This window comes from Acartia tonsa, chromosome 13, assembly GCF_053477335.1.
Source record: "Acartia tonsa isolate MP-2025a chromosome 13, ASM5347733v1, whole genome shotgun sequence".
In the NCBI taxonomy this organism is placed as follows: Eukaryota; Metazoa; Arthropoda; class Copepoda; order Calanoida; family Acartiidae; genus Acartia; species Acartia tonsa.
The window spans coordinates 33,337,749-33,359,002 of NC_137272.1; the positions used below are offsets into that span (position 1 = coordinate 33,337,749).

Genomic DNA, 21,254 nt, shown 5'->3' on the forward strand with positions numbered 1-21,254 from the left:
TTTAGATTTTTACAGAATGACTACAAAAAGCACTTCTGTAATCTTTTTTTAATGTTTGATTTTAGAATTTTTTTTGAAGAACTAAAGTTAAGTGTATAAAAATTGCAAACACTTTTAACAATTATATCTATAATAGGATGTGTGTAAAAAGATTTAGATCATTTTTTACCACACTTAAACACTAACATGGACCTTCAAACACCATTTTTAATCACTTTAATTCATTTCATAATTGTATTTATTCATTTATTTATATAAGTAGACATTTTTTTAGGGGTGATGTTTTTTAGTATACCTAATCAAAAGATTCATTATTCCCAGGGATCTTAAGGGATAAGACAATGGATGATAAAATGTTATTCACCCTCATTGATGAAGAACATAATAATCCCTTTTCTAGATCAAAATTATTGGTTCAAATGTTTGGACACTACTTGTTTGAACCAATCAATCAAATTACAATTAAAGTTCCTAACGTTTTTGAGCCAACAAATAAGATACCGAGGTTACAAAACTTTGGGTACCTGTGTAATCTACAGTCCAATGTCCCCTCCCTCCCTCCCAAACATTTTATTCTTGAAATGAATAAATGGATGTCTCTTTCCTAGCCCACAGTATGCTTTACCATATTTATATGTTACATATATAAAATATATATGAATATATAATACAAGGTAAGTTGTAAATATGCTACTTCTTGCAGAAAAAAAAAAGATGTTTTGTCCAAAATCACAACCAACCCCCACAGTGCTACTTTAGTCATCCCATACCCTTTTCCCAACCTTCCCCCCGCCGCCTTCCCCTTTTGCTCTGGCCCGCTCTCCCGGAGGACAGTGTGTACATATGTATTTATTAAGGACCATTATATGCGCTGAACAAAATCCGCCAACGCTACTCTTCTTTCGCGCGTTTATTTCTCTGGGCAGTTAGTCTAGTTCTTACACTCGTTCAAGTAACACGTAAAGTGTCCCTCACTCTCCTCCGTCCAGCACAAATTTTTAAAACTCAGGTGTGTGACAATTTATAATAATAATACAAAACTTTAAAAATTTGTGTTTAGTAATTATATTTATATACTAAATTTAATGTGGCTGATTTTATGGGCTCATAGCCGCCATCGTCGCTAATTATGTTAATTTTAAAATTTTAAGGATTTTCTATTGTGTGTGTGTGTGTGTGTGTGCGCGCGCCAATGCCGCTATACATATGAGTGAGTGGTCGAGCATGATTCAGCATATTTTATATCCCATGTTGTAATATATATGTGTCTGGCCATTTATACATATATATACATATGTATATGTATACCAATAATTTATACTAATATATCCTTCTGGCTTCCTTATACACCCATACTACATCCAGGACATACCCACCTTAAAGCCATTTATAACAGGATTTTTATGCGTTGCAGCCCCCCCCCTCCCAATATCCCTTTTTTTACACTTTTGACATTGATCAACATAATTTTGATACAACCAAAATAAATAAAAACTATTCTAGATATATTATTAGTTTGTATATGCATGATTATGAGTTTAGGAAAAGATTTTTTTTATATTTTAATCATTTAATTTTAAGTAATGAGCTAACGATGCATTATTGTTTTATTTTTTAATACTCTTTTTTTTAGGTTTAGTTAACCAAATTAAATTATATTAAACCAATATAATCTTTCTATGCATTTAAATTATTTTTGAAATCAATGTAAAATATATCATTTCAAAAATTCAAATTTGCTGAGAACTTAGAATTGACCTAATTTTTATTTCCAAGAATAATTTCTCAAAAGTACAAGTCGGCAAATTTTTTAAATTTTCTTTTGGCACCGTTATAATAAATTTAAAAAAGGTTTGAGATGGGGGTGGGGGAGAGGAATTGGGGATTAATCTACTTTTTACTAAACATAGAAATGGTCAATATGTTCCTTTTTCTCTAAAGAATTGGGGGGGGGGGGGGGGTATGAGTAATAGTGTAAGAATGAGTTTTATAAAAATCTGTCATTTTTTTCAATAAGGGAGGAAAATGGGTAATTTAGATTTTTTCCAGTTCAATGCTTTTTAATGATCTAACATTTTTTAGGAAACTTAACTTTTATGTCATATTTCCTAAGAATTTCTTTTTTTTAAGGAAGCAATTTTGAAATTGATATTTCCTTATGTTAAAGTATATATTTTTTAAAGTAATATATCAAAACTGTCGGAATCAATAACTTTCTACGCGAATGGGATGTTATTAATGTCACTAAAATGATCTCAAATTGGGGGTTAGTTGATGTTTTGGGTTTCTTTAAATTATACCATTTCAAAAGTATCATTTGTCTTCATTTTGATTTATTGTAAAAGGGTATTTTTTCTCTCTATCATGTCATAATCTTAATTTTTTTTATCTAAGCTTTGAAAGTCCCAATTTTTTCACAGGATGTTGTTTAAATTACATGTTATTAAGGCCTTAAAATGTCCTTTAATAAATAATATTGTTGGACAATGGCGCCTGAAATTAAAGTGTAGGTTGCCGGGGGCTATTTAATTGTTCTGTAAGATCCTTCTTAAAATTTTGACTTGTCCTTGAAAATCAGTTAAAACCAATAAACCAAATTAAATTACTGTTATGTTACCCTTGATGCACCCCCCCCCCCTGCACCCCCTCCCCTAAAACCATCCCTAGGGCAATTCCTTCATGTTTATTATATTAAAAACCACCAGACCCCCCTCCTTTTTTCCTTCTCTATCCCTTCACAGATTTGTTATCCCGGGGGTATTTCACCCCCAACCCCCCCAACCCTAAGCCCCCGGCAAGTCCTCATGTCTTGAAAATTTTGACACATATGCCACAATTACATGTAATAACCCTCGCGGTATAGCCGTAAAAATAACAATAGATGAATAACTTTTTTAGGTCCTTTCAAAACAGGATAATTTTTTATATTAGCCAAATTTTTTAGTATTAAAATTTTCTCAAAGCATAAATATTTATTTTACAAATTTTTCGAAATAATTTTGAAGATTTTTATACATATTTTTTGGTGGATTTTTTTTGACAGTTACGTGTGAACAGCGGATAACTTTTCCACTTCCTGTCTTTTTATTTCTTAATTGTTTGTTCTAAGCAATCAATTTTTAAGACAATAGAAGATTCCAATATTGGTATCCTTGCTATCCGACCTTGGACAACCATTTCATTATCGCCAGCTAGCTCCTGGATAGCTAGATAGATAGTTGCTGTACTGTTTTCAAAATGCCATACTTTCAGCTTATTCATTGAAAATAAAACAATAGCTTGTGAAAAATTCAAATATTTTAAATCAATGTCAATTAAAACTTTAACTTTCATTCAAATTTAAATTGTCTCAAGGTGTTTTGAATTTAATTAAACTTATATTAAAATACTCTGAAAATATAACAATAAAATAAGATTAATTTGAAGAAATTTTTTACAACTTTTAAATGATTTTTAAGTTTTTTTTATATATAGCTTTCCTATGACTAGCAAATAAAAACTTTACATGACAATTCTCTTTATTATATCTCATAATAACTTTTTTAGCGGTAAATAATTTTGTAAATCATTTCATGCCTCTTTTCTTTTTAAAACACGTTGTATTTCTTTTTCTTTTTACATAAAATAATATTAATATATTGGAAAGGTTATTCAGCCATAGACTTTGTGATAAACATGTTAGATTTTAAAATTCCTCTGATTTGACCTCTAAACGCTCTGTTTTTTGAATAAGTTAAAATTCTTATGGTTTGATTCTGCTTTCCTATGACTTGCATATTTGTGTTATGTAACACATTTCCTCATATCATATATCCACCCAAAACTTTGCTTTTTGGTATACCGTTTTTTTTTTTACTAATTTAGACGTTAAATTAGGGCAAAAAATGTGGATTTTTTTGCATGTCTGTTTAGGGGGGGGGGGGTGGAATGTGTATTTTTTGAATTAAGGAATTGTTTGATGGTGCACCGCCACATAAGTTTTTTTTAACACATATTTCAAGTATCAACATTTGACCTACTTTAAACAAACTATGTGTAATCTGTATGTGAGTGCGTGTGTGTACTCTTCCTTAAGTATTGGTCCGTCTGTCCTGTATGTCTGTCAGTCTGTCTGTCCATATCTGAAGGCCATAGTGTTGATATTGTGTAGATATTACCAATTTCTTATTTAATTAGTAAACATATATCTGACCAAGCTATGACCTTCCCTCCCCCCCCCCTCCCAAATCCTCTTGACACACCCCCTCTCAGCATGTCTTAAGAATTGCATATGTTATGCCATTACATTTAACCTCCCCCCCCCGAACTCTTCCTGGGTATAGATTACATTATATTCTATCATACATGTTAACCCCCCTGCCCCCCCGTTCCCCCCCTTCCCCCCCTTGGGGGAGAATATTACGTACATATGGCATTTGAAGAAGGTGGTAGGGGTAAGGGGGGGAATAAAGGGGGACAGGACATTAAAGTGCTTAAGGTAAACTAAATACTTCATATGCGACCTTCCCAATCCTATCATACACACACACACACACACACTCACACACACACAATAACTTGACTTGTTCTCAGGAGGCAATTTATGAATGAAAATTTTATATGACCTTGTATACTTGTGTGTGTGTGTGTGTGTTTGTGTGTAAGGGGGTAGTTGTAGTACTTACATGCCTGATCATACATATATAAATACATATAAATGCTGGCATATGTTATTGTAACTTCCTTGTGTATTTTTTTCACCCCGCCACTTTAGCCTTTTAGCTACAATTAGTCACTATTAGCCACCATTAGCACGCTTTACAGTGCATTTTTTATTTCTTCTCTTACATAATAGGTGTCTAGCACTTAAGTGCCTGCACTTATAAACTTTTTAGCTTCACACATGCATACATTTACTTTTAGATACCTGTTTATATATAAGTTAGGTAGCCTTATCTTACATAGTCATACCTATATGTATAGGCTTAGATTAATAGTTGTATCTTTTAAATTGTTATAGCTATGTATCATTTATTGATAGGTTTACCTAACTGTAAATAATTCAACATACAATTTTAATGTAACATTCCACGTAAGATTGAAAATTATGATAATATGATGGCATAATCCCACAGTTTGGGTCAGGTTAAGATTATTATGCCCCAACTATTATTCACCTATCAATCTATCTAATCTGGTATTTCCCCTGGGGCAAAACAGAACCTATACTTTACCCCTTTCCCAACCACTTTCCCTCTCTCTCTCACTCTCTCTTTCTTCCAACCTCTCACTCACTCTCTCTCTCTCTCTCTCTTACTTATCATTTCTTACATCAAAATTCCTCCTTCCAAATCAGATTCTCACCCCCCCTCTCTCCCCCCAACTTGAGCACCACATGCAAAATTCCAGGAACATTTTCCCTTTCATTTAGTTAACCTAGTTTAGAGGTCTACAATATATATCTATCTATCTATTTCATATATAATATGTTTTGGTTAGTAGTCAACCATATGGAAAATGAATTTTGTTTTGTATTTTCTTATTTAAAAAAATTAAGAAATCCACACACACACACACAGACATATTTAATATTAATAACATATGGCATAATTTGTTTAAGCAATTTTCAATTAATCTTTCTATTGAAAAAAATATTAATTATTTTCTCTCACAATGCCATTGGCTTTATAATTTGAAAATTAGCAAATAACTTGAACGCTTTAAGTAAAGGTATCGCAACAGATCTATAGTATAGATGTATATGCATATAACTACCTGCTCCTCTTTTTCAAATACATTTTTCGTCTGCTAGCAAATTGTTTTCTGCTACTTGGCTGTTTTAATATTCCTGACACTATTGGTTGATTTTTAAATACCCAATTAAGAGTCGGCACAGGGTCGTTGGGATGGGGACATACAGTTTTTTAACCCCATCTCCCTCTAGTGTTTTACTCTAATCTAATATTAATCTTTAATTTCAGTCACAATGAACAAGTCTATCGCCGCTCTGTGCTTCGTTCTTTTCGCCGGTCAGGCTTTCGCCGCCGACACCGCCGTCGAGGGCCAGGAGGAGGGCAGACTGTACTTCACCGGTCCCGGCTACACCATCAACCTGATCCCTCAGGCCATCCTCCTGGGTCTCCTGTCCTTCTTGGCCGTCTACTTCCTTGGCATTGACCTCTTCGGAACCGGTAAGTTCATTTTTATTCACAATGCTAGCGACATCTATTGATATATATTAACACTAAATTTAGTTCTTAACTTTTCAATACTTAAAAAATAATTTTTATTAAAAAATTTCAGGAGCTGCTGCTACCGCCAGCGGATATGGTGCCCCCGAGCCCAGCTATGGTGCCCCCGCTCCTTCCTACAGCGCCCCCGCTGCCAGCTATGATGCCCCCGCCACTGGATACTCCGCTGCCGGCAGGTAAAGTCGACTTTTGATATCTTTCTATCTATCTATCTTTCTATATATCTGTCTATCTTTCTATCTATTTTTTTTTATCTATCTATCTTTTTATTTATATATCTTTTATCTATCTACCTTTCTTTCTATCTATGTATCTTTCTATCTATATTTCTATCTACCTTTCTATTTATCTTACTATCTATATTTCTTTTCATCTTTCTATCTATCTATTTGATATATTACTATCCCTCTTGCTTGCTACAATGCTCTCTGTCTATCTTTCTTATATTGACTTCCTATATATCTTACTTTTAATTCAAATATTCATATTTTATTTGTATTTTTACTTTTCTTTCAATCTATTTCAAACAAATGCAAGAGTCAAACGCTTGTCTTCAGTCCAAAAACGCCAATGAAAATTAACCCTTTCTCCATTTGCAGGTACTACGACACCTACAACGCTGAGCAGGCCCAGTACGAGGAGGCCAGAAAGAAGAGATCCGCTTTCTAAGTTAATCAATCAATCAATCACAACCTGGTTTGTTGAATGACTCCCCCCCCCCCCTTACAGACGACCTAACCCGCGCAGAATTGGACTGGAAACCAAACGGTGCCGTTGACTTCTGAGGAACATCATTTTTGTGTGTTTTTTATTGTAGTCATGGCCCGCGTCGAATATGCCATAATTAATTTGTTATTTGTTACTTGTTACAAATTTGTTACTATTTTTATTTATTTTTGTTATACCTTACAACTTAATTAACAAAATATTTTGACAAGGTGGTGAGCTTTTTTCGCCGCTGTAATGATCAAAAATGAGAAATGAAAGACTTTACACAGCAAATTTTAAAGCATTTTTGCTTGACAAAAAACTAGATTTTTTAGCTTAAATTTTTATAAATTTACGATAAACATTGCATTTTAGCATAATGTTTATAAACTTTTTTGACTTAAAAATTTTAGACAATTGACTGCTTGATAAAAGTAAGTTTTTTTATCCAAAAAAAAAACTGAAAAAAAGCAATATTTTTTTTCCTGACTTTGGTTGCATTTTGCTGCAACGTGTACTTTTAGAAATGCATTTGAAAACGGAACTAAAAAGTATGATACGGACCTCATTACCTTACATTAATATCCATCTATTATAATATATTTATCTATCTATTATAGTAGTGTTGAAACAATACTCGTATTGTTAGTTGTGTGCGTGTGTATTACATATGAAATAACCAGATGACTGTTTATTATATTGTATTAGTTTATAGCAGAAGGAGAGAGGGAGATAATTATATTTCTTTCTCTGACTGTCATTAGCTAATATTAGACTATTAAGACTTTTTTTTCAATACTTAAAACCACATCTGACTTTAAAATACTGACGCAAAAATTGACTTTGGTTTAAAAGTCACTTTTTATTTACAAAACAAAACAAAGCTTAGATTTTAAGGAACAACCTAACTTAGGCTTTGAAAAAGTGTCGATATTTTAGCTTGGGTATATGATTATACCCTTGCGGGAAACTTCACTTTTTTGGCCTGACTGACCGTTGTTATTAGTTTGTTAAGGGAATAATTAAGCCGTCAGCTTATGAACTACTTACAATTGTTGTTCCCAAGCTGGGGTCTTAGTTTTATATTAGTTCTTGTTAATTTGTTATTTGTTATATTGTTATTAACTTGATATCACATCAGAAATTAGATTTTAATAAAATTGAAACAGAATTTTATTTGTTTTTATTCTACCGCTGCGTATTGACATATTTGTCCTTGCTCTCAGGGATCTAAAGGGATAAGACAATGGCCGATAAATTTATGTAATCCCCAATGATGATATACAAAATTGCACCATCTTTAGATTACAATTATTGGTCAAAATTAACTTCAGAAGTTCCTAAAGTTGTTGAGCCAATGAATAAGAAAACATTATTATAAAACTTTGGGAACTAGTGTAATAAATAGCCCAATATACCATCCTTCCCTGCTTTGTTTTACTGTTGTTTTAGATTATTTATGACTTGCTTTAAAAAGGTTGTTTTACAATATAATATGTTCGTTTTACTTTTCTAATAAGGATAGAACTTGAAGCTTTTCGTAAAAGCATTAATCAAATGAAATACGTGTTTGAGAAAAATTAACATTTTTGAAACACCCTGAAACAAATTTATGACAAAATAATTTAAGGATTAAGTATAATATGTTAATTATGGTAACACATTGGTGGAAAAACCAACCAACCAATTAAATTTGGTTCCCGGGATATTTTACAACAAAAATATCACAATAAAGTTAGAATCTGGCGCAGGCAAAAGACTAGTGTTATATTAAAGATTCTAAAAAGCATAAATCAAATTAAATAGACATGCAGTTAAAACAAAGTAAAACATAAATTTGATTAAAAAATGACAAATGTTATTATAAATATCCAGTTAAAATAACATTATTATAAAATAATCACTAAAAAAAGAATTGTAACGGAATAACAAACGGCCGTACGGCCAAGGTTTGCACTTAATTTAGATCCTAGCCTAAAACCTAGTTGTAAGTAATTTATAAAGTCATAAAACTTTTCTTTAGATTATACATTTTAGTTTCATTTTTTTGAGGGATAAAATTAAACAAGGATGACAACATCCAAAAAAGCGAAGCGCTGAAACCGTAGGACAAATAGACATTAACACTTGTATAGTGTCAGAACTGAATAATCAGAATTTATGTAAATGTATAGGAGTCGAAGCAAAATTGTGAGTAAATTTGTAAAAATAACTGCTGGATACAGGATAATGTTTGTGGACATACTTACATTTTTAGGACTTGATTTTAGAGTTGCTTCGCTTATAATATTGTACTTTGTTGTCCCAGGAATCAATATACCAAAAACAGATCAATCGGATAATTAGAAAATTTGTTCTTAAAAAAGTCAAAAAATCAACATACTTAAAATGGACATATGGACATTCTGATAATGATTATAGAGTTGCTACGCTTTCTCAATCGTACATAACTACTACAGGAATCACCATGCAAAGTTTGAAATCGATAGGACAATTCTAACATGCATAAAATTTGATTTTTTCCTCGACCAATATCCAATTGACTACCCTACCCTAAAAAGGGATAAAAACTTTTTTTTTCTGGCCAAATTGAAACTTCTCTATTATAATAATAAGAGATACAGAAAGTGTCATGTGTGACGTCATAAAAATACGTCTAAACCGATCCCTTTTTTAGTTATCCTTTCCCACTTCTCCTCTCATCTTTCCTTTTAGACGAATTTTTATGACGTCACACATAACACTTTCCGTATCTCATACTAATCTGTAAAACTTAAAGAAACGGCCTTCAGATATATTAAATTATTAATAAAGCCTGGAACTTCGCTGGTAACGGATATTAATGTTATTGTTTTGGTATAATAATATTGTAGACATGCGAGTCAATTAAGACATCTGCATAGAAACTTAACAAGAACAACTATGTTCGTAGCTAGTTAATTAAAATATCTACATAGAAACTTAACAAGAACATCTTTGTCCATAGCAAACATAGTCGTTGCTAGTTAATTGAACTATCTACATAGAAACTTAACAAGAACAACTATGTTCGTAACATAGTCGTAGCTAATTAATTAAAATATCTACATAGAAACTTAACAAGAACATCTTTGTCCATAGCAAACATAGTCGTTGCTAGTTAATTGAACTATCTACATAGAAACTTAACAAGAACAACTATGTTCGTAGCTAGTTAATTAAAATATCTACATAGAAACTTAGCTAGTTAATTAAGATATCTACTTAGAAACTTAACAAGAACAACTAAGTTCGTAGCTAGTTATTTAAAATATCTACAGTTTAGTTCAGAGAGTCGGGCTGAGAACACGCATTTAGCAAGCTCTCCCCCGCCCTACCCCATGTGTTAAGCTCAGTTCTACCTTCCCCCTCTCTCTCAACTAGTTCCCCTCTCCCCACTGCCCGTGGTCACTCCGCAGTTGGAGGAAAGGGAAGACACTGTAGCCAGAGGGCACCTCGTATTTAGGCCTGGCAATGTGTATGTGTTAACGTATCGGTCAATTGTTAACACAAAAAAAGTGAAAATAAAACATTAATGAATTAAAAGTTTTTTTTTAACTTATGTGTAACCTAATCGCTTTAACTTAATGAACAATTTTTTGGTGAAAACACTCTCAAATTTTTTTGATAATTTTATGATAATTTATCGGTCTGGCAACATTTTACCGGCGCAAAGTACTCCCGACAAATAAGCTCTCCCATTGGCTAACATTTTTTCGCGTCCCACCATTGGTCAGCTGACCCACACTCACTCAGCACCCTCGGTTCCGCCATCTTCACTTCATCATGGCCTGTAGTACGTGTGACAACCCAGAATATTGGTCAAAGTTTAAAACAAATTTGGACGCTGCTTTGGATGTTAAGTTTAAAGAATACGATGCGAATATAGCTAAGGTAAGGGATGAGCTTATTCATAGTACTTTTGCCAGTCATAAAACCGAAATAAACGATATTAAATTGAGAGTCTCAGATTTAAATGTTAAAATTCAATCTATCGAAGGTATAGAAAATTTCGTAGATGCTAAATCTGTTGCAAGTGAACAAAAAGCGATTAGGACCACGATTACACAACAAAAAGACTATCTAAACTCTGTCGAATCGTCGAGAGAAAATTTCGTCAAATTTCAACTTCTACAAAACTCGATAAGAGAGCAAAGGTGCCGCGATTGGAGTTGTAGAATAGTGAATTTTCAGCAGCCGTGGAGCCGTGAAAATATTACAGAGTTTATCATATTTAGAAACATTATAAGGCCCACCCTTGAAGCCGCACTTAAACGTGGGGAATTAGAATATATTCCCTCACATTTTTGTGATATCGTCGAGCGTGCCCATATGCTCCCATATACAAAGGGCCAGATCCCCGTTTTTATTTTTCGTTTTATGTCTAGATCCTACCTCGACGCGTGGATGAACAATAAGAAGGCTGTGCTTGACCGTTACAACGCCGAGATCAAGAGGTTCAATCCCAGGAACAACGCGTCACCGGTCCCGTTCTTCCCCAATAGGTTAGTCCAGGCGAAGCAAGATATGTCCGACCTCAACAGGAAGACCATGACCTTTGTATATGCCACAAACCAGATTTCGAGGGCCAAAGTCGCTGGCCAACATGTCCAATTTCAGCTCAAGAACGGCAGCCGCTGGATACGCTGCCTTAACCCGTTTGGCAAAGACCTGAAGGAAATGGCCCAACCCATACCTGGAAGCGAGGATTTTTTTCTGTCAGAGGCACCGCCTATCCTTTGTTTCAACAAGCTAGCGCCTGAGGAAAGGAAAACATTCTTCTCTAATCAGGCTGACTTAACAGAGGATGACTTCCCAAGACAGTTTAGTACGATCACAGCCCACCCTTCCAGCACGATTCAACATAATTTAACGTCTGCCCCTGTCCCAGCTCTTGGGGACCTAGCTGTGTTTCCTCCCATAGACTCTGCCGCAACCGTCGCAACCGCCGCACATACAGCCGTTGCACCAGCCGCACAGCCCACACAGTCAGTACCTGCCGCCGTCGCATCCGCAGCCGCCGCTACCGCTGATTACACTGCCGCACCTGCCGCCGCGCTCACCGCCGCACCTGCCGCCGTGACCGCCGCCGCATCTGCCGCCACGTCTGCCGCACTTGCCGCCGTGTCTGTCGCCGTACCTGCGGCATCTACTGCCGTACCTACCGCCACACACACCGCCGCACTTGCCGCCACGTCTGCCGCATCTGCCGCATCTACACCTGTCGTTGACTCAGCACCTTCTGATCCTGTTGCCCCTGTCGTTGACTCAGCACCTTCTGATCCTGTGGCCACGAGGGCCAAAGCTAGAGACACCGCCAACAAAGCTAAGCAAAGCAAAGCTACAAAGGCGGTAATCACATCATGAGGTTAAGTATCTTATACGACGGAAAAAAAAGGTACCTAACAAAAAATTATTATCATCATTTTTAAATTCACTTCCAAAGTGATTTATTTCGAAAAACTGAATGTTTTATATCCACGTAAACTCTATATTATTATAATATTATTATTATATATTACCTAACTTGTTAGAACGCCCACATAGCATATTAATTTCAATCTATTTTCTTATTTTTCTTTTCTGCTGATTAGCATATAAAATACTTGGAACTTGTATGAAAATGAGTAGGGGGAACTAAACTAGCTTGAAATGTGTTGCCACCCCCAACACACACATAAACTAAACGCTATCGGAATAACCATAGTAAATATGGTAATTTTTTTCGCTTTAACGATAATATATTGTATATTACCTATTTTTATTTGTCCACTAATATCTACTGTGTTTCAGATGTCCATACTTGATGTTAAGACGATTCCTCCTGCGGTGCTCCTGGACCAGCTCTGCTATGACAAACCTCCCTAATGATCAGATTAACCAGGATTACGGTAACTTAAACGATAACATTGGTCTAAATCTTATGAATCCGATTTACGGCGACTACTTTAACGATTTTGAGAATGAATTCGGAATAAATTGCGTTTTTTCAAGTGAACAAGGTATCGTACAGAAACTGAAAACATTCAATGAAAACCTTCTCAATATTTTTAGTATTAATTGTCAGTCATTACATTCTAAATACAATGATATTGTCTCCACTGTAGACTTCTTTAGGCAACATGATATCCACTTAAATGTTCTGTGTTTTCAAGAATTATGGCTAAATAAGGATGTAAATATGGATTGCTATGGAATTAATAATTACGATTGGCATGTTAAACTCCGCACAAAAAGTAGGGGGGGAGGGGTGGGTATTCTAGTAAGCAAATACTATAAAGTAGATAAACTATTTGATAAATTTTCATTTAAAGAAAATATTCTTGAATCTATTTGCTTAAAAATTTCCCACAATGGACTAAAGTTTTGCTTACTAAACTGTTATCGGCCACCCAATCAGAGTAGTGCTGAAATAGAAGAATTTTTTGAACTTTTTTTGGACCTGATTGATAGAATAGCAGCTTTAAGCATACCATACTTCATTGTGGGAGATTTCAATTTTGATCTTTTCAAAATAAATAATATAAATAGCAACTCCATGAGAATTATTGAGTCTTTTTCTTTTAACGGTATCATAAATACCGTTACCAGAGCTACTAGAGTAACTAGAACCACAGCAACCCTTCTTGATTTATTCGGGGTAGGTAACTTTATTCAAAACCTAATGTCTTCCTTTGTTTTAACTTCAAAAATCTCCGATCACTTGCCAATTATTAATTCATTCCGAATAGACAGAGTAAATAAACCCAAACCTCCAGATTTCTTTGAAAAAAGAGAATTGAATGATGAAAACTTTGATGCCTTAAACTATGCACTCTACCACACTAACTGGAATCACGTTTTAAGTCAAGACAACACAAACATTGCTTATGATAACTTTATTTCAACCTTTTTGAGACTTTATAATGAAAAGTGTCCAGTTAGGAAAAAACGAAAAAACAAACGTACCCAGCCTCAGCAGCCTTTCATGTCAGACTTTTTATTGCGTTGTAGATTGCATAGAGATATTTTGTACAGCAACTTTTTAAAAGACAAAACAATTGAAAATGAAAGTATTTACAATGTCTATAGGAATAATTACAATAGGCAAGTGAGAAGAGCAAAGATTGAATATTACAGAAAACAAATAAGAGATGCAAACGGGGATGGGAAAAAACTCTGGAAAACCCTAAAGGAAGTCATTGGGTTTAGTAAATCTTCCCCTGAGTGCACATACCTTCAAGTAGGCCCAAACAAAATTGAAAATGACCAAGAAATAGCTAATGAATTTAATCGTTATTTTAGTCAGATTGGGTCTTCCCTAAGGCCTGAAATTCCTTCCACCCCCAAAAATTTTTTTGAATATTTACCACCCCCATGTCAAGATTCCCTCTTCTTTGAGCCATTGTATCCCTTCAAGGTTATTAATATCATTCGTAGTATTAAACCTAAGCGTTCCACAGACATAAATGATGTCTCGATGTATGTTCTGTCTCGCTGTGCTGATACCATTGCCACTCCCCTAACACATGTTTATAATTTATCACTTCAAAATGGCACTTTTCCTGAAAAAATGAAAACTTCCAAAATAGTTGTCCTTCACAAATCAGGTTCACTCAGCGAGGCAGATAATCATCGAGGAATTTCACTCATTGATAACTTTTCCAAACCCATTGAAAAATATGTCTGTGAAACGCTGGTTAAGTTCTTGGAAGATCGGTCTTTTTTTAGCAACCGCCAGTTTGGCTTCATGAAAGGGATCTCAACCTTTCACAATGTATTGAACTTAAGCACATTGATCACCCAAGCACTCAGTCGAGACACTTCCTGTATGGCCATATTTTTGGACATAAGGAAGTGTTTCGACATGATAAATAGGGACATCCTTTTTAGCAAACTGGAGAATTCAGGGATAAGGGGGGTTGCACTTGATTGGTTCCGTAGTTATTATGCAAATAGAAAACAGCGTGTATTTTTTAAGGGCCTTTTCTCCTCCACAATTGAATTCATTATCATTGGCGTACTTCAGGGGTCAGTCCTGGGACCAATTCTTTTTTTGATTTTTATCAATGACCTTGTTTCATGCAGTGAAGAGATCCTAATCAATCTCTTTGCTGATGACGCAGTGGGTTTCATTGAAAAGCAGAATATTATACAATTGATCAACCTTGCAAAGGAGCTTGTCCCCAGACTGACCCAATGGTACAATGCCAATAAACTTCTTATTCACCCCCGCAAGACCAAATGTATGGTCTTTTCCTCCCCCCGTGAGATACTCACCCCCGCTGAGCTCGCCGCTAAGACCAACTTTGAAGTCTATGTAAACATGAATAATCATAATGAAAATGATGAGTCAAAAATCACTAAGTTGGATCTTGTGAGCGGTACCAATGAGGGTAGTATCAAACACTTGGGAATTCAATTGGACGAGAAAATGAAGTTTTCTTATCATCTTGAAAAAGTCTATAGCAAAGTCTCTAAAATAATTTATAGTATGAAAGTAATGCGTCATTTGTTGGACAAGAAACACTTAAAGCTACTCTATTCTTCTTATATTAAGTCGAATATCGAATATTGTTGTCTCCTGTTCACTGCCTGTCCTATGTATCTGTTAGCACCAATCATTAAGTTGCAGAAGCAGGCCATTAGAATAATCGAAAATTTACCTAGCAGAGCTCACACAGCTGAATTCTTTAAATCTAATGGCATACTTCCATTTAACCTGTTAATTGAATTCAATGTTTGTAAATTTATGCACGCCTATAAATTAGGCAATTTTCCCAAAATCTTTGAAAACACCTGGAATTTTGTTCAAGACAGACATACGTATGGCACTAGGAACAGGAACAACTTTGCTTACGAACCGGGCACCAATAGAAACTTTCTCCTGCACGCCCCTCTTAACTCTTTCCCAACTATATTCAACAACCTTCCACTTGAAATTAAACTAATTGATAATAAAAATACTTTTAAGAAAAAATGTTTTACTTATTACCTAAACAAGATTGAGTTTTAAAAAAAGCAAATATTTTATTTTTGAAATTAAACTGATTGATAATAAAAATATTTTCAAGAAAGATATTTTACTTATTACTTACTATCTTAAAAAAAGCAAATACTTTATTTTTTCTCTTCCTTTATTTAACAATTTTTTTTGTTCTAACTAAGTTTCTATTCGTATCTTTAGCCCTCGACTTTTTGTAAGCACTTAATTTCTATATTAAAAAAATAATAAAACAGCATTTCTTTAACCTCAAATCTCAACGAGTAGGTTCCGTAGGAACCGACATACATACCTATGTATAGAGTAGCTTTAGCATAGTTTGTTTCTTATCCATTTTATTCATTTTACATTTTATATTTTGACTTTAACTTCTTCCATTATATTATATATTTTTTATCAAGCAGCTAACGAATCGCGCAACCTCTACCTCTATTTTATCTAATAAAAAAATAACAAAGTTTTTTCATAATTTTGACCAAAAATATATTTATTTATTCAAATTTAGATATCAAAAATTTTGTTTAATATATGACTATCGCTGACTGGTTAAGCTCATGTAGTGGGCATAGCCATCTACTCGTCGTAGTCGCTGGAGTCGCCGATGTCGTCGGGTTCCTGTTGGAGGAGCTCCTCCACAAGGTCCTGCTGGACGGTGACCAGGCGGTCCATGGCGGCGATGGAATCCATGTTGGCCTGGAAGGAGCGGGCGTACGTGGGCATTACTGATATTAACCTCACGACTAACCCATAGTTGGAATACATCATGCGGAGGATCTCCTCATCGATGGCGTCGTTGCGGAATCTCCTCCACATCAACATGTCGCCCTCGTGCACAACGCCCAACAACCTCCTCTTGACCATAAACCAGAGGTCCAGACAGCGCCTGTCTACCCCCGGAAATGGGAGTAGATCAGGCACTGCCGCGAGGTTCAGCAGCTGCTGGACGCCGTGCACGGGTACAGGATCATCGACTTCATCGCTAGAATTTAACATAGCGATGAGCTCCTGCACCTGGTCATGGAGGGGAACATCTTCCTCACCTCCAGCCTCCTCCGGAACTTCCGGCGCCCCGTCTGGTAGAGCACCTTGGCCTTGTCCTACTTCCTCTTCTTGATCTGACATCTTGGAGACAATTGAAATTTGACCTTACCTACCCCATATTTATACCCCCCTTGTGTTTTAATACCATGCATTATGCAATCTTAATTTATCTTATTAATTAGTAAATAACTTTCCCCACTTCCGATTTCCCGCGTATTTCCCCTATGCTTTACAACCAATTGTCTCCCTCCCGCCCCTTTTTCCTTTATTCTACTGTGCTTTACCGGAAAACCACTCATCCCCCCACCCCCTACTTTTTCTCCCCCCCTAGCATATACCAAACAATAAGCGCCGCTCTGTCTGTCTGGCTGGTAGCCACGACCGCGCACAAACCATTCACCACGCCCCATTTTATCCCCCCCGTTTTCCTCCCCTCCTCCCCCATACCTGTTCAATTCCTCGACCCATCTCCCTTATTCTATCTAGCCTCTCACTTCATCAACTTACATTTCTTATCCTTACTTTTTTTATGCTAATACTAAATTAATCCATAGCAAAATATTAATTAACAGACATCCTATTACTTTGTACATCTTTCAAATAAAAAAACAAAAGTTCATAGCAAGATATCTAGGATTTATTAAAAAACAAATCAATGAATTTATGGTAAATTATTTTTAAAAAAATTATATTTAGCTACTTTTTTCAAAAAACTAAACTGTATTATTTATTTCTCTCTTTGCAGATTTTTTTCTGTTGCCTCACTGTTGTTTTTTGTGAACGTCTTGCGGATAATTCCGCGGTTGTTTTTGCGGATATTTTGCGGATATCTTGTATATAAAGTCGTAGAGAACTTGACCATAACTGGTCCTGACCAGAAATGGCCAACTTCTGGAGCTATAGTTGGAGACAAGCCCCCTCTTGTGCAGTTATCCGCTCAGCAATTTCACCTAATTTAGTTTCATGATACTCCATATCCTTGTTTGGGTTGTATAGTGTGAGTGCCAACTCGGTTTCTAAATAACCCTGATGGTATAGTAGACGGGCTACCTCACGACGTACTTCCTCACTGACATTGTCACCATTAACTATATTGAGAAGTCGTTGATATGTTATTGTCAGTCTATTGCGTAGCGGCTGCCACATTTGTTGGTACTCTTCCTCTCCGAACATTTTCGTGCCTAAACAACAGAAAGATTTAAACTCCACTAAAGCAAAGCTATAACAAATTGTGCGCGCAATAGCACGCCACAGCCTTTTTTTTAACATGACCCACTTTCACCCTTTACTTTCAAAAAGAGTGAGATCAATGGATTAATGTAAACGTTTTCTAGCACAAACCACTCTCCTCTCACCTTCCCTCACCTCACCCTCCCCCATATTGTTGCCCCATTCACAGCCATGCTGTGACCAGTTCTCAAAACACAAAAATCAGATTCCGGAGGAATCGAACCTTACATATTTAGGGACACACTCCCATTATCAAAAAACCAAAATCAGATTCCGTAGGAATCGCACATGACCTATTCTTTATTCTGTACAATTATACAATTGTACATCATAGGATTATTATATCCATTCTCAAGAAATAAAAATCAGATTCCGTAGGAATCGAAACCAACCATTACACCTTGTTCACTTAGTACATGATACGATTATATATTAGGATATCTTATTCATTTTTTGGATTTTGGATTTTTGGATTGGACCAAGTGTTATCGCGTGATTTGCCGTCATCCTGTAATTATTGGTGTGGAGATGTCCTTAGACCCGGACAAAACTCCACTCTATAATGAAAATAATTTGTTATAAAGGAAACTGTCTATGTAGAGCTGAAAAGGGATCACAACGGGAATAGCGACTCCTGGTGGAGGTTTTGGTTCCTTAATTGTTCCGAATTTACGCTTGGAGAAGTTGCAACTGATAGTAGGAGGATGTCTGAAATACACAGCAAGATATTTTTGTTCTTTCATTGTTAAGATTATTATTTATTTGCACATATAACATTGTACCGGCTTAGCAAGCGTCAAAGTACACCAGTGGCTCCACAACCCTTAAAGGGTTATGCTAACTATCTGGTACAATGTTGCATGGAATTTTTTTCTGTAAAATGTTATCTTCATCTTATTCGAACTGGCCTGGTAACTAGGTGGAGACGAAGTTCGGCCAATTCCATGCTAGGTACTTAATAATAGTTATTATGTATATTATTATATTACCAAACCTGCATCAAACAAACCAGAAGAATCAAACAGATCAAAGCATAGTAACATAATGTATGATATATATCTAATAAAATATGTTGTACCTTTGAGGAAAATAAATCTTATCTTATCTTATCTTACATAGAAACTTAACAAAAACAACTATGTTCGTAGCTAGTTAATTAAAATATCTACATAGAAACTTAACAAGAACAACTAAGTTCGTAGCTAGTTAATTAAGATATCTACTTAGAAACTTAACAAGAACAACAATGTTCGTAGCTAGTCAATTAAAATATCTACATAGAAACTTAACAAGAACAACTATGTTCGTAGCTAGTTAATTAAAATATCTACATAGAAACTTAAAAAGAACAACTATGTTCGTAGCTAGTTAATTAAATATCTACATAGAATCTTAACAAGAACAACAATGTTCGTAGCTAGTTAATTAAAATATCTACATAGAATCTTAACAAGAACAACAATGTTCGTAGCTAGTTAATTAAAATATCTACATAGAAACTTAACAAGAACAACAATGTTCGTAGCTAATTAATTAAAATATCTACATAGAAACTTAACAAGAACAACTATGTTCGTAGCTAGTTAATTAAAATATCTACATAGAAACTTAACAAGAACAACTAAGTTCGTAGCTAGTTAATTAAGATATCTACTTAGAAACTTAACAAGAACAACAATGTTCGTAGCTAGTTAATTAAAATATCTACATAGAAACTTAACAAGAACAACAATGTTCGTAGCTAGTCAATTAAAATATCTACATAGAAACTTAACAAGAACAACTATGTTCGTAGCTAGTTAATTAAAATATCTACATAGAAACTTAAAAAGAACAACTATGTTCGTAGCTAGTTAATTAAATATCTACATAGAATCTTAACAAGAACAACAATGTTCGTAGCTAGTTAATTAAAATATCTACATAGAATCTTAACAAGAACAACAATGTTCGTAGCTAGTTAATTAAAATATCTACATAGAAACTTAACAAGAACAACAATGTTCGTAGCTAGTTAATTAAAATATCTACATAGAAACTTAACAAGAACAAATATGTTCGTAGCTAGTTAATTAAAATATCTACATAGAAACTTAACAAGAACAACAATGTTCGTAGCTAGTCAATTAAAATATCTACATAGAAACTTAACAAGAACAACTATGTTCGTAGCTAGTTAATTAAAATATCTACATAGAAACTTAACAAGAACAACAATGTTTGTAGGTAGTTAATTAAAATATCTACATAGAAACTTAACAAGAACAACAATGTTTGTAGGTAGTTAATTAAAATATCTACATAGAAACTTAACAAGAACAACTATGTTCGTAGCTAGTTAATTAAAATATCTACATAGAAACTTAAAAAGAACAATTATGTTCGTAGCTAGTTAATTAAATATCTACATAGAATCTTAACAAGAACAAATATGTTCGTAGCTAGTTAATTAAAATATCTACATAGAATCTTAACAAGAACAACAATGTTCGTAGCTAGTTAATTAAAATATCTACATAGAAACTTAACAAGAACAACAATGTTCGTAGCTAGTTAATTAAAATATCTACATAGAAACTTAACAAGAACAAATATGTTCGTAGCTAGTTAATTAAAATATCTACATAGAAACTTAACAAGAACAACAATGTTCGTAGCTAGTTAATTAAAATATCTACATAGAAACTTAACAAGAACAACTATGTCCATAGGAAACATAGTCGTAGCTAATTAATTAAAATATCTACATAGAAACTTAACAAAAACATCTTTGTCCATAGCAAACATAGTCGTTGCTAGTTAATTGAACTATCTACATAGAAACTTAACAAGAACAACTATGTTTGTAGCTAGTTAATTAAAATATCTACATAGAAACTTAACAAGAACAACTAAGTTCGTAGCTAGTTAATTAAGATATCTACTTAGAAACTTAACAAGAACAACAATGTTCGTAGCTAGTTAATTAAAATATCTACATAGAAACTTAACAAGAACAACAATGTTCGTAGCTAGTTAATTAAAATATCTACAGAGAAACTTAA

General features: G+C 34.5%; 3 protein-coding genes across 3 annotated transcripts in view; all 3 read left to right on the forward strand.

The window, feature by feature from the left end:
* Positions 1 to 21,254, forward strand: part of LOC145334937 (uncharacterized) — a 46,490-nt gene that overhangs the window by 13,480 nt on the left and 11,756 nt on the right. The gene's annotated exons all lie outside the window — the stretch shown is intronic.
* LOC145304179 (uncharacterized) lies at positions 884 to 8,109 on the forward strand. Its single transcript, XM_080145997.1, has 4 exons — positions 884 to 1,009; positions 5,961 to 6,170; positions 6,283 to 6,406; positions 6,830 to 8,109. The coding sequence occupies exons 2-4, from the start codon at positions 5,966 to 5,968 to the stop codon at positions 6,897 to 6,899; spliced, it is 399 nt and encodes a 132-aa protein (XP_080002123.1). The 5' UTR covers positions 884 to 1,009; positions 5,961 to 5,965; the 3' UTR covers positions 6,900 to 8,109.
* On the forward strand, positions 10,554 to 15,968 carry LOC145304580 (uncharacterized). Its single transcript, XM_080146497.1, has 2 exons — positions 10,554 to 10,850; positions 11,345 to 15,968. Exon 2 carries the CDS (start codon positions 11,364 to 11,366, stop codon positions 12,321 to 12,323), a length of 960 nt encoding a protein of 319 aa, XP_080002623.1. The 5' UTR covers positions 10,554 to 10,850; positions 11,345 to 11,363; the 3' UTR covers positions 12,324 to 15,968.